At 36.0% G+C, this 14,717-nt stretch overlaps 3 protein-coding genes across 3 annotated transcripts; 2 read left to right on the forward strand and 1 right to left on the reverse strand.

Annotated features, from left to right (window-relative positions):
- On the forward strand, positions 1-5,116 carry LOC116178640. Its single transcript, XM_031498202.1, has 3 exons — positions 1-216; positions 4,659-4,796; positions 4,842-5,116. The coding sequence occupies exons 1-3, from the start codon at positions 159-161 to the stop codon at positions 5,015-5,017; spliced, it is 372 nt and encodes a 123-aa protein (XP_031354062.1). The 5' UTR covers positions 1-158; the 3' UTR covers positions 5,018-5,116.
- A 2,045-nt stretch (positions 5,117-7,161) lies between these two features.
- Positions 7,162-9,921, forward strand: LOC116179242. Its single transcript, XM_031498985.1, has 3 exons — positions 7,162-7,347; positions 9,306-9,443; positions 9,492-9,921. The coding sequence occupies exons 1-3, from the start codon at positions 7,275-7,277 to the stop codon at positions 9,671-9,673; spliced, it is 393 nt and encodes a 130-aa protein (XP_031354845.1). The 5' UTR covers positions 7,162-7,274; the 3' UTR covers positions 9,674-9,921.
- A 2,590-nt stretch (positions 9,922-12,511) lies between these two features.
- On the reverse strand, positions 12,512-13,303 carry LOC116179167. The gene is made up of 3 exons (XM_031498882.1): positions 13,145-13,303; positions 12,952-13,089; positions 12,512-12,899 (listed from the first exon to the last, which is right to left on the reverse strand). Exons 1-3 carry the CDS (start codon positions 13,206-13,208, stop codon positions 12,727-12,729), a joined length of 375 nt encoding a protein of 124 aa, XP_031354742.1. The 5' UTR covers positions 13,209-13,303; the 3' UTR covers positions 12,512-12,726.
- Positions 13,304-14,717: the final 1,414 nt, after the last annotated feature.

Here is a 14,717-nt window from a genome sequence, read left to right on the forward strand (position 1 = left end):
CATCACTCATTTCAAAATTTGTTACATACGAGAGTTTACGTAACAGTTTTTGTACTTCGCATTCTACAACGAAGCGATTTGTATGTAGGTGAGGTTGTGAATTTTCACCTGTTCACCTTCGGACAATAATTAATCGCCAATGTGTAAATTGCTAAACAATGGATTTTAGCAAAATGGTGTTTGTGTGGATTTTGGTGCTGTGTCTAGTACAACTCGGTGAGTAATTTCTTTTTTGGTAAATTATTTCAATAGAAATGCAACAATTAAAAGAAAGTTGTAAAAATGACGTCAAGTTTAAGTGGAATTGGTGCCAATTGCTTAAAAATAGATTTTGTTCTTAATTCAAAGCGATAAACTATTTATAAAAATTGTTTGATTTACGCGATATTGTAGTTTCGTTAACATATGAATTGGAACTGGGAGAAGAATGCGGTACCATAAACAGTTGTACTTGCAGACCATTTAAGTACGTTTTGTGATTCATTTACGTTGGTAGGTAAGATTTCTAATTTTGTAGTGGTTTCGTTAACATTTGAAGTCTTTGAAACTTTAAAAAGTTTATTCGTCGGAGGACAAAATTTTTTTAAAGGAAGGATTTGGACGAACTTTGAAATATCCTAACCACTGTTTCGCCTTCCATGATATTCTAGTGAATAGTGAGCTTTACGGTTCTTACATTTAAACTATACCCTAATGAAGCATTAGGTTTTTCCATTTGTTAACCCTTTTTAAAAAATGTTATTAAAAGAGAATGATCTAGTACTGAATTGGACTAGGTTCAAGACCCTAGAATCGTGGGTCACCGTCTCACCTTTCTAGCCGAAATGATATTGCAGAGCTCTCAAATCGCGATTTTTCGCACCACGAAATCGGCGGAAGAAAACACCAAAGGAATCGAACCCTTCACAAAAAGAAACTAGCTGAATCTAACTTACTCCCAATGTAAAGAAAAATTAAACATTGGATGGAGCGATAAATACTTCTACGTACCTAATGCTGTAATACAAATCGAGTTTTCATTTTTAGAAGAAAGAGAATTACAATTTTTCTCCACCTACACTTTGTATACAGATTTTCGAATTCTCTGTTTCTTTGTGGTTTTCAGATCCTTTCAACTCTCTGGACCTTTCCGATTCTGATTTTTCAATCAAAATCTTTAATGTTTGCTCTTTTCGTGGTTCAGGTTCCATAATTTTATTTCATTTTTTAAATTCTCCCAGATCCATCAATTTTTTATTTTTAAGTTTCTTTCAATTCTTTTGATTTTTAAAGTTCTTCCGCTTTTGATGATGCTTTGGATGCTTTCGTATTTAGAATTCATTTCACTTGTCAGTTCTTCAAATTCTTCATATCTAGAAGATTCTTCAATCTTCGTATGTCTTCAATATCTTTCCAGTTCTTGAGTTTTCATGGTTAAAGTTAAATCTAAATTTCCTTTTTGGAATTACACAAATCCTTTGAATTTTGTCAAGCGGTTACAGGCGCTGCTATAGAACAGCCCGGAATATCTTGTCCGGTCCTGCACTCTTGGGCTGAACGTGTTAACCGCCCCTCTCTAAGATCCCTCAATAATCACCCGGGCAGCTACTTTCCGGTCGATCGGCCTTACACCGACCCAGGTAGCCCGTTTTGGTGGGTTTAAAGTTACGTAGTGCCTAGAGCCGCGGTAGACGTATATCTGTTGCATGGAAGCCTCAGTGTCCCCACTTTTTGCCCCGGGTCCTTCAAAAGGATCTTACGTAGTTTTTGAACTGCAGACGAAGACCCCCCTGCTACCAAATCCTCCTTGATCCTTGTTTAGACCTCCGAATACGGTCCTTCCACCTGCGCTCTGCGATCTTAAGATCTTCCCACTTCGCAGGCAGGTTATTATTTCGAATGGCGCTAATAAAGAGCCTGGGAACCTCCTTGGCGTAGACCAAGGTACTATGAATTAATGCATAGTACGCCGTTCTCATTATTTTAAACGACGTGATACCTATGTGTAATTTCTTGACGTTGAATTTTTATTATTATTATTATTTTTAGTGGAAACTAATATCTTGTATAGGTACCTTTTTATATCCTAATTGGTACTGAGGGCTATAACTACTGCCACTTGAGCTATAGAAAATGATTAATTACCTAATTATTAATTATGCACTCAAAAGCAAATACGTACACATTCGTACGTTTATTTTTATTGAATTAAAATTCATGCAACCGCTTGGGTTTCGAATTTGGATTCACGTTGACCACCTGAGTGATGTCAAATTAGGATTCTAATGAAAATGGGTTAAAAGAAAGCGTAATGAAAATGACATAAATCAGTTACGATGAGCTTACAAAGCGACACTAAACCGCATAAGTGGTTAAACTACCCTCTAAAAGTGATTCTCATAAGCAACCTTTACAATTAATTTTGTAAAAGGCTACAAAAACCCTTAGAAAGTTATGCTAAATGCAAAAGCATTTCTGTAATGAAACTCTCTTCAGAATAGAACACAAAGGGACAAATCCACCCTGTAAAGGTAAGGGTAAAAGTAAAACTCCTACATTTACTTTTCCAATCGGATAGAGAGTCTTCTTTTTATTTGTGAAAAAAAGGAACATTAATGAACACGCCCGTAAAGGTAGATTTTTCAGATTTGGAGAATGAAGGTACAAACGTGTCCTACAGATTTAGAGGTAAAACATAAAAATAAGATAGATATCTGCAAAGGTAGTTTTTGCAGAATCAGAAAATGACTCCATATGAAGGAACAAAATTATGAGTTCTATAAGGAACTTTATAAGGTAAGGGTGTAGGGTGTGATCTTCAGTCATAAAAAAAGTTAATTGCTCATTATCGTGATTAATAAAAAATTTCAAATTTATCACCAACAATTAGCAACAAGTATCAAATTATAATAAAAAATAGTTGTCATTGAATCCCAATTAGGCACTTATCGACGTAAATAACAAGAAAACTTACAGTTAGTAGCACCAACTACCTAGTACAAAAGTGCACAAAGTCATGAGATGCTTAGAAATATACTCATTTTAATCGAGACTACAACAGCTATAAACCGTACTAGATGTGGACCAAGTAAAAATGTCGTCCTTAGGCTTATTAAAGAAAGCTAATTAAAATTACTAATTCTTCAAATTGTTGTTTGTTGTACCACGATTAACATATTCCCAGGGCCGCGATACATTAATGGTGATTATGTTAATCAATACCTTAGCACTGCAGTTTTTTCATACAGAGAGGCAAATTGCCTTCCACCCAGGTTTAATTTTTTCATGTATTGATTCATAGTTTATTCCTCTATTGTATATTGACTTTCAGATACCAGAACCAAGTAAACGTTAAAATATCTAACTCTACCCTCCACAAATCATAATGGCACTATTTGCGAACAATATGAGTCATTTAAGGCGCAAGATTTCCTGAGGTTTTAATCATCCTCATAGGAGAGTTACGTCAAGTTTAAAAATGATACAATTCAATCAATATGACGCCTTCTCCTCGTCGATGGTTCGATTTACACAAATTCTTTTAAATACAACATCAAATTCAACAAGTATAAAGAGCTACTGTAATTGCATTTCAATTCCCCCTTCGATTTTACATTTTAAGGGAGGAATGTAGATGAAAGCAGGGGCGGACTGGCCCGGGGGGGCGGGTGGCGATTGCCACCTGGCCTGTACGTCATAATAGCCCGTTGGAAATTTATAAGTATGTGCTGTATTTAGTTTCTTGCACTATTAATAAATTATTAACACGTTTCTCTAATTGGGGTTGATGTTAGGTTGTTAAAAAATTTAAAAATTCTGTTTTAATTGAAGTGTTTCCGGGTCGATCTGAGACAATTTTTTTTTCGGGGCTCAAAAAAAGGCAGTGTATTACCTTCCTTTTTTACCAAAAATCGACTACACCAGAAATCCTCGGGAAAACACTTTTTCTTATTAAGTTGGGTGCGTAGAATCCAAACCAATTCGTACTTTTTCGATCAGACTTCTCAATCAAAAGTTATAGACTAGAAACCAATTTCGAAAAAAAATTCAAAGGGCTGTAATTTTTGAACTAGTAGCCCAATCTTGGAACTGTTTGAAATTATGGATTCTACAGGCCACATTCTATAAGAAAATTTTTTTTTCCGGGTCGATCTGAGACAATTTTTTTTTCGGGGCTCAAAAAAAGGCAGTGTATAACCTTCCTTTTTTTTACCAAAAATCGACTGCACCAAAATTTCTCGGGAAAACACTGTTTCTTATTAATTTTGGTGCGTAGAATCTAAAACAATTCGTACTTTTTTGATCAGAAATGAAAGAGTATCATCAAAGAGCGCCTGAAAATCAGAGTTCACGTTCACGGATTGAACAATATCCTCGCTTCGCCATCTAGAATATCGCAAAGATAGCAATGATTCACTTGTAAAGCATGTAGCATGTAAAAATGGGCACAGCACGTTCTGATGTATTCTTGATTTTACTACTAGTACAGGAAACGAAGATCAAAAGTGAAACAAAAACACTCGTAAAAGTTCTTAGTCTGGCTGGATTAGACAATATTTAAACTTATCTATGCTGTGTTTCAATTTCTAGAAATCTAAAACATCTGGATGTCCTCCAAATATAAACCATCCGTAGTGTATCATCTTCACTATGCTTACTCAGTATGTATCATTTTGCAGGTGCCTCGCTGGACTGCTTCTCGTGTACAACTCTGAAGAGCAACAAGTGCCAGGATACCTTTGAGAAGCAAACGGCCGAAACCGTGAGATGCGACGAACCAGGCTACGGTTGTATGAAACAAATTGTATCCGCCACAGGTACGTTGCATTTTCGCTATACCAGTACGAACACGCTTCTTGTAGGTCAGCAACCCAGAACGACACACAGAGGATGCACACCACAATTGTACTGCGATTCGCTGAAGGGAATTTCTGATCACTGTTCGGTCTGCGATACGCAGCTCTGCAACTCGTCTTCGCCAACGGGACTGTCGCTACTGATTGGCTCCATTATCTTAATTGCAGCGTGGTTGATATAGAACTTTAGTTAATTGAAACTAATTTATTAAACTTTTGTACGTCTTTGTTACTACGTCCTAGCATAACATCTAATGCAATAAATTCCATTATCTCGCTAGTGAAGCGAATATTTCACATCAAAGTTCTGCGCTGTTTGCTAATGAAAACCATAGTGTACTGTGGCTATGGCTACTGTGAACCATGAAAACCGCAAAGATATACAAGATTAGATAAGTTCAAAGCTTCTGTATCAATTGTCTCCAAGTTGTACGAATCTGCTCTCAACTGCCACAATGTTGTGAGTACCCAGCACTTCAATATTGAGATCAAGTTTGCGATGTGGATTATGCTAAATTTGTGCCTCTATACTCAGGTTTCGTGCATTACATGCAACTGTATGGAATTTTTTATTTGTTAAATCTGCGTCAATTCAATGATTTTTGATGATGTCCTACTGGAGCCCATCATATGGTGTGCGGGTTTTGTGTTTTTCAACGGTTTTGCTATACGTACATCCGAATATATCGTACCGTACCGTAACTCTGGGCAAAAAAGGCACCCTCATCACAATGGTGTACTCCCTCAGTTGCATTCAACATTTCTAACATACAATTTTAAGTTTATTCAAATACTCTCGCTCAGTTGATGAAATGCGTCCGAAAAGGCGACAATATTTGTGATTGGTTTGGGTGAGGTGTTGGCTTTTTTTCGAAAACCCCGCAACAAATGCTCCTCATCGATTATTCAGATATTAGTAGACCACAGGTCGCTCAATATCTAATCGCGTAATAATGGCAGGGATTTGTATCCAGTACTCATCCTTGAGCCCGCAGTCACACCACTTAGAAACGGAGATTGATTAATTTTATTCACAATCGCGTCACGATCCTTGTGGAGAAATTTAACTATGGGCCGTTCTAATCCAGAAATAAAGTAGAAGACTGCTCGTTAAATTAGCACCCCTAAATCGGCACCCCAATTTGTTACACTGCTAAAATATTGCGCTCATTTGGGCGCTAATTCTCCAAATTTTGTATGCTTCTCGTTTACGAGAAAATCACAATTTTTACATTGGGGGTCCAACAAGCAAGAAAACCATCATTCTCGTATCCAAATGATACTACTCGTTAAACCATAGTTTTGTGCTTGTTTTGTGCTGATTTGTACGCCAATACTCAGGTTTCCTCGCGCGACGGATATGAGAATGATCCCCAATGAACAATTTTAATTTTTTCGTAAACGAGAAGCGCACAAAATTTAGGGATTGGCGCACAAATACGCACAATATTTTAGCGATGTAACAAATTGGAGTGCCAATTTAGAGGTGCTAACTTAATCCACCGGGCCGGGCGAAGAAATTGAAGCAGGTAGATTCTGATGACATTTTTCTCGCGCAATTTCCACAACCCACAGCCCCATAATTGGGGCGATTGCCACCTGCCCTGTACGTCATAATGGCCCGTTGGAAATTTATAAGTATGTGCTGTATTTAGTTTCTTGCACTATTAATAAATTATTAACACGTTTCTCTAATTGGAGTTGATGTTAGGTTGATAAAAAATTAAAAAATTCTGTTTTAATTGAAGTGTTTTACAATGAATTTACCATTTTTTGTCGTAGTATGAAAGTGCTGAAATACAATGATAGGCGACGCGCCTCGTTTGGATTGTATATTTTGTTACTTTTAATTGTCAGCTGCAATTTAAAAAAAAAACTGTATTGTGATTGATTTCCGAAAAAGGAGTATGTACTAAAATGAAGCAAAAAAATGTTTTTGTGGTGCACCGCAGAGCTCCCACCCGTTAAGGTATGTTAAAAAATTTAAATATTCTGTTTTAATTGAAGTGTTTTACAATGAATTTACCATTTTTTGTCGTAGTATGACAGTGCTGAAATACAATTAGGCGACGCGCCTCGTTTGGATTGTATATTTGCCGTTTGAAATGCGAAATGAAGGTATAGCATGTCCCTTATACCGTTTTTCACCTACTCCTCAGGGCATTAATATTACCTCTTTGCGTGTGAAACTAGGAGTGTCTCCGAAACAATTTTCGGTCAACGCCCATGCAAAATTTCAAATAGGGAAGCCTAAATAAAATCTCGAGCGGTTGATAAGATTACAGCATATGAGTGAGTAAAATAAAAATGAGAAAGTAGCATAAAATCTCACTGTTGCGTGTAGCGTACGACGAAAACGGTATTCCATTTGTTTGACCTCAACTTGGGAACCTCTCATAAAGAGTAAAACTCATTCAATGGTACTCAGTGCGATTTAAAATGGCTTCGCGGTGCCTTCACTTATTGACTGTTGTTCCCTTCATGTTGTTATTGTTATCATCGGTTGAATATGGTATGTGTAAGTGTAACTTAAAAATGATACCAATAAATTACGTAAATGTGCCCTACATAACCGTATGATGTCACACGCTTTCTTTACATTCCGCACTGGAATGTTACCATTTAATAGGTTGTAATTAATCGATGAAATCATACATTAAAACAAATCGCGTTGTATTCACATTATTGTTATCTCATCAGATAAATTCACCTTTACTTTTTCCTAAGGCCGAGGGGGACGCACCTATTTTCTAACCTTTTTGGTATATTAGTCACTAATTTAAATTATAGGTAGATAAAAATAATTGTTACCACGTGGTTTTATTTATATATCTACTGTAAAATCTAAACGTCAAAAGCATTACGTAATGCTAGATCTGGAAGTCCCCCAGAATGGAGATTGGTGGGTGACGATCACAGTTGCATGAATTTTAATTTATACAAAATAAACGGAAATGTGTGCACACCAAAACGGTTAAATTGCGTCATTTCCATTTGACCCCAAATCAAAATAATCGCGCGGTGTTTTCCGTAGCTAGTTCAAGCCTCAACTCAGCGATGACCCTTGGTACCAATCAGGATATGACAAACGCAAAATTGCATTGGTCTAAAAATAAACGAAATCGGCCTAGTTTCAAATATTGTCACGGGTTGGACGTTTTATATCCTCGAGGGATGAGGGTGAGCCCGGTGGGACTAGGGTGACGGGTCTCCTAACTTGAAATCCATTAAGGTACTCAATACAACTATTTTTAGTCGATAATTAAATTAACACGCAGTGAAGATGTGATCAAGGTTCTGTATTCTGGCGATTTTGGTGTCGGTTACATTCACTTAGTTTCTCCATTTTGCATCGCTACATCTTTTTTGTCTAATTTGTTCATTTTACTATCTATCAATTTGATGGCGGTCACTTAGTTCTTCATTGCCACTTTCAACCCCTTAGTTCCGCTGTTTAATGAGATGTTTGCGCCATAGTTGATTATGAAGACTCGCGTGGAATAGATGTAGATTTATATGTAGGATGCATCTGTCATCGTTATGTGTGAGGGACCGCTGAATATTGGTATTTAGGTATTATAGGGTGAAGTAGATCATCCGTGGAAAGGGATATTTTTATATCATTTCTGGTTTATCAGTTTTTAACCAGTTAGGACAATCCTATTGAGGTGTACCGCAACTGTACCGTTGTCTGCAGGAACAAGCAGTTCTCCATAATTCTAACTGTAGTTACCCTGAAATCCTTAACACCGAAATTTGTGAAGATATTGTCCACACAATAATCTCCTCTCGTAGCTGAGAAAATTGTCTGTACAAAACCATAACATCCCATTAAGACACAGATAGCCTGCGATTTTTTGTCCACAGAAAAATGGACAGCTAAAATAACATTAAAATTGACAGTCTTATCCAACACTTCATCTAGAACATTATAAAACAAGTTAAAATCACCATATAGAGGTCTATAAACACAGATAATTAACGCAGTTCCACATGCATTTCTATTGAAAGGTCGTTAATACACATCATTGGCTTCACAGGAATCAGATCTTAAAACATTTACGAGCAATTGAAACTGTGGATACAAGTTAGAACTTAAGAAGCTTTAGATCTCTTAGGAACTTCAGCTTTGGGGACTCTAGATACTGGGTTGACACTCTATAGGCCATTAGAGCATTGAATTTCCTTGAAACTACAGCATTTGCTACTTTAGGAATTCTATACGATGTAGAATGTGTAAAACTACAAAAAACCGTATAGAAATTTGTTTAAAGGTTTGAAACTGACCAGTTTATGGAGTTTCCTAAGGTACAACCTACTGATGAGTTTAAACGCATTAGCAATTCAGGTTTCTTCGCGAAGAAGAAAACTACTTGCTAATAAGCACATTCGTAATGATAACAATTACCATTGATTTTTCTTTTCTTCAAACAAGTAAACGCGTGAGATAACTTTTTTTGTTCATTACAGTAACATCAATAAAATGCTACTCATGCACATCGAATACGGAGAAAGCGTGCAGCGATCCATTCAACAACGTTACGATACCGGCCAGCTACTGTGACATTACAACTTCCGTCTGTGTCAAACAGGTCCTTCCGGCTCTAGGTGAGAATTTGTTGCTACCTCTAAAACTTTAATCTCGTCGATTTTCAGGAATCATTAAGGAGAGCACCTTCAGGGGTTGCGTTTCAGACGAGTATTGCAAGCTATTCTCGAACAAATCGAAATTCTGCACCACTTGTATGGATAATTATTGTAATTCGGCAATTAAATTGCAGCCTTTGACAACGTTCATACTCTTACCCATTTCTTATATTTACAAACTGTTGAGTTAACCTTGCTACTGTTACCTTCCTTTGTTTTCTTTGTATATAATTATTGTTGTAAAGAAAAGCAGAAATCGTTTTTCTCTATCTTAGTTAGAGCTACCGTTTTCTATTTTTGTAATTAATAGTTTATAGTAATTAGTTGGCGAATTACTTATATAATTTGTTATTGAGATATACAAATTTACGGCCTACTTTGACAACGCAACTGTAACATGACGAAACTTCCACTTTAAAATCACTAAAATTTCTCCTAATATGTGAATTTTAATGTACCTACCAAATAACCTCATTTGACCTACCATGAAAGTAAACTTCACTATGGAAGTTCATCAAACTCAAAATGTCAATAGATTTTGGATAAAGACACGTTGTGCTTAAGATGGTAAAACGCCTTCTACAGTTGATTTCATTGATTTGCAGTTACTTTTGCTATATTTGCAAGTGAGCCAGAGTCGTTTAACTTTAATATTTAATTTTGGGTTTAGGCGTAACAATTCATTGGGACCTATTTCTCCACGTATTTTTTTACTGCTTACAAAAAGTCGTGGTTAGTACTAATTAATGCTACATTTTAGACTCTTTTTGTTAGTCCCGTTATTTTATTAATGCTTCTATTGCACGTTTCCCATTAACACAAATTTCTCGTCCAGTTTCTGGTATAGCTTGTATTCTATGTATGTTATACGTTGGACAGTCATCAAGAACATGTCTGACAATCAAAGGATATCACATTCGTTGATGCATTTCTATTGTGGACTCTTTCCTAATAAATGTAAATGTGTTAGGTTTGTGTGTCCGATTCTTATTCTTGATAATGCAACCTGTTCTCTTATACTCGTACTTCCGTAGTGCTTATTTTCCCATAGGATAATGGTTGGCTTAATTTCCTTTAGATGATATAAAATTCAAAGATTAATAGTTAGTACAAGAGGTGATGCATTTTTTGTCGAGATAAATACTGGTTTTGGTAACATTTGAAAAAACATATTGATTGATTTCAGGGTGACCGACAGATCGTTTTTTTTTTGTTGTTTTCTGTAAGCCCTTGTTCTTCAATCGCTTCAGAAAGTTGTCACCGTGCAGTCTGATGATTTCACTTTCTTAATTAGAAATATTGAGTTTCATTTGCGAGCTTGGCGCTGAGTATAAAACCATCTGGGATTGTTAGCAAGAAAAGGAATTAATAAATAAACAATTAGATGTGGGTAACGGGATTAATGATTACCATTGTATATGTGGGAAGTAATTATTTCACAGTAGAAGGGGTTATAGTTGGAAGGTTTTTAGAGAGGAGCTGCATTAGTAAAAGGGGTAGAGTGATATTCAACGCTCCAGAGTATCTTACTTAATGAACGCTTCGAATTGAAACGATTAAACGAGAGAGGAGTTTAATTAGCGTCTTGATCCGAGTTGCTAATCAAACGAAAACTTTTAGACAATGCTTCCATTATTTCTTTGGGGTCTTCAATAGTTTCACCTTGTATTTTTAGTATTCTTGAGGGTTTCTCATAGCTTTTCTATATTATACCTCTAACCTTTCTCGTGCGTTAAAAGGTTTATTGATTTTCTATAGATTTCCCATGAAAGCTTTTTACTTTATATGACTATACACGGCGTGATTCCGCTCGTCCTTTTTTAAACGCTACAAGCTTTTCAACTGTATGATTACGTTCAAATTCTTTAAGGGCCTTGTTGTTAAAAATTGCCTTTTTACTTCGGCATTCCACCAAGGTACATGAACTAGTCCCGCTTTTCCACTAGTTTGAGTATACAAGCGGTTGTTGCGTTTATAATGACGTTATCTATGAATTGTTTAACCATATCGGATACATTGGCTTTGAAATAGCGGATTGTTTGGAATTTCAAAGTATTGCTTCCATTTGGCGTTTCTAGAATTTCTTTAGTCGTGTTTCAATTCTCAATCTCTTTTATTTTGCAGGAATAGGTTAATTGGATAGCGATCACTGTCCTCCAGATGGTGAAGTAGGTACTTCCGAAGATAGTGTTGGTGCCAAAGTTAGTGTTAAGAAAGAAAGATCTATGATTGCATTAGTAAAAGACTGAATTAAGTAACTTTCGGTGTAGTACTCTGAGGAATTTGTAACTTCCGAAAAAGGCTTTAAAAAACTGTAATTCAATGAAAATTCCCCTCCTTTGTTCACATAAGAAACAATCAAAAATTCTTATAAAACTTGCGTTTAACAAAGTTCTGTGAAAACCAGTATATTTGCTCGCTTGTAATAACAACAAACTACTTGGATTCCAAATCTGCAATTCTTGCCGTTTTTAAAGAAAATCATGATAAGTCAACTTAAATAACGTAAATTAATAAAAAAATTAATGAGACGTTTTACTACTTGTATAGAATCTTAGGAGTATACTTTGCTTACTGGATTGTACGTATAACCTTATATCAATCGGCCAGTGTCTTTTTAGCGCAATTTTAAAAAAAATACGCTATTATATTCGTTATGGCTCGCTGGCCGGATGTTCGGCTGAGATCTCAGCAACTACAATAGCTAGAGACTTCAAATTTTCACTAAAAGCTTTCTGTTATGGTGTAGATGTGCAGGCTCTAGTCTATTTTGAGTTAGATTACTTGTGAGATCGATAATTTAAGAAAATAATCTCGATATGGTTTTCGGAGGTGCTATAATTTTACCGTTAGATAGCGCTACCAGTATAAAAACTTAATTATTTACTTTGTAATTTGTTTTACAGAATAAAGACGTACCCTCAATTGAAATTAAATAAAATTAATTATTTAACGCATCCAAAATTACTCGTGAGATCGATATTATTTACCAAAATATTACCAAAAATGCGCTTTAATCATGCATACGCTGATTTACAATTTGTTTTTTATTTCTTAAGTTAAAAAAAAAGTTAATATTCCGTAAATATGGAGCTTTGCGTATTACAAACGTTTTTGGGAGAATGGACAGGCAAGTTTTGATCCATTTATAATTCTTAATGAAATGCCAAACCTTATTATACTCAATACTCTCCTCATTCGCATATACTAATCCTATTAACAATCACTATGTGATGATAGAATCTCAATTACTTAAAAAAATCATTAAAAATAAACAAATAATGGAAAACAACATAATGCCGTGTGCCGGTGGATTAATCGGACCAGAGTTGCATAATTCTAATGAGCAAGTCACGCAGTCTGCCGTTGAGTTCTTCAACGTGCACAATCCTTTATCCCCACATCCTCTAATGGTTCCTGCAAAGTTAGACCATTACCACTACTTTTTCCTTCATTTACAATTACTGACCTGCCAACGGAACAATCTGTTTAACGCAAACCTGGTTTTCATTGGGACAGTTTTGAACAGGTACCTTAGTTTGGTTAAAGGGGTCATCACAGTTTGGGACTACGTCAGATGAGCAAGTGTAACAGTGCAAGGTTGAAACTGAAAGAACAAAGAGAATTAATTATGATTGCTTTGTACATTTATCAATGCATACCCAATTGAAGTGATGTGATCATCACCATGGCAATTTGCACTAATCGAATAGACTGGGAACCCATGTCACAACTATAATTGTGACCTGAATCTCGGACAGAATGAAATTTTGTCACACTGTCCAATATTATTACACGTTATCAGCATTTCTGCTGCGTAACCAAATTTCCGGCGATTAATTAATTGCGTGTACATTTCCATAGCAATATTTTATATTTATCTGTACTGTAACCACTTATTCATACTAATTATGGCCATTACAAACTTCCAATGTATTTCTTTTGTGTAAATAAAAAATAAAGTTTGATGCGACATGTTGGCCAAGGTGGCGGAACAAGTGTAAATCAATGTTTAGCTAAGGGCCCCAATTTACTCGAACTTATTTCTGACCTCCTCTTATATGTTATAGAGAAAATCCAGTTGCTGAAACAGCTGGTATAGAAAAAGAATTTTTGATGAAGAAAATCGAAACTTTTTACGGTTTCTCAGGCGGGAGGATTCCACATGTTTTATCGACACATTAAGCGTCGTTTTTGGTGTTAACTGTAGTAGTAACAACATTATACGTTGATAATGTATAATTGCATGTTTTGATAACATCGAAGAATACATTAAATTCACGAACGAGTCAGCGGATATACGAGTAATGGCAGGGGCGAAATTTTGCCTTCGGGTGTGGGAAAGTGACGTTGATGATTTGTTGAAACAACTATCATTGTCTTGGATAAAACGTAACGACAACTGGGGAACCTTCGTAGGAAATACGGTAAAAAAGATTCTTTTACTGAACCAAAGGAAAGTCGGTAGTAAAGTTTGGATAGCATTTTTGATGATTGATCAGGAGAAATTCCGCTTCCAATGACCGGCCTAACTCATTTCGTCGTCGGAATCCTCTTGTCGTTACGCTACCTCATCACGAATTATTTACTTCCACCTTTTACTTTCTGGATTTTTCCTTGCCGTTTCCATAGCTATTTGTAATCCGATTATACATACTTTTTCTTGATCTGCATCTATTATTTTTCCTTCTCTTTATCACTTTTAAAGTTTTTTCATCCACGGTTAATGACCACTCCGATTTGCTAATGATCATGAGTATCTTTCAGTTTCACTTCCTCTTGTACTTTAATAATAATAAATCGCTGTATCACTTTGATTTATTTATTTGCTTCATTTAACTAAACGTAGCCGACAGCTTTTCGATGAACTCCCTGTAGTAGAATAGTAGCAATTTTCTTTACTTAGTTTTTCAGGTATTGTATATTGGCGACATTCAAAGCGTAAGGGTAAGTATTTGCAACCAATATTATGCGCAAATTCGTTTACGCTCGGACGGCGACGCAATTGATACCTACACGTGTCCCCAAATGACATTGTCATTAACCCAATTCCTGGCACCCCAAAATGACGTAAATATCAAGTTAACGTCATATAGCGACCCTTCCGGGGGCGACCTGTCTTAAAAGCGTAAAATCGTATTCACTTCATCCCTAAAAATGGAAAGCGTATCGATTACACGCTTAATTAACAGGCCAATAATTACACCCGACATTGGTTCTACACATACCTATCAC

This window comes from Photinus pyralis, unplaced genomic scaffold (assembly GCF_008802855.1).
Source record: "Photinus pyralis isolate 1611_PpyrPB1 unplaced genomic scaffold, Ppyr1.3 Ppyr1.4_LG8, whole genome shotgun sequence".
NCBI lineage: Eukaryota > Metazoa > Arthropoda > Insecta > Coleoptera > Lampyridae > Photinus > Photinus pyralis.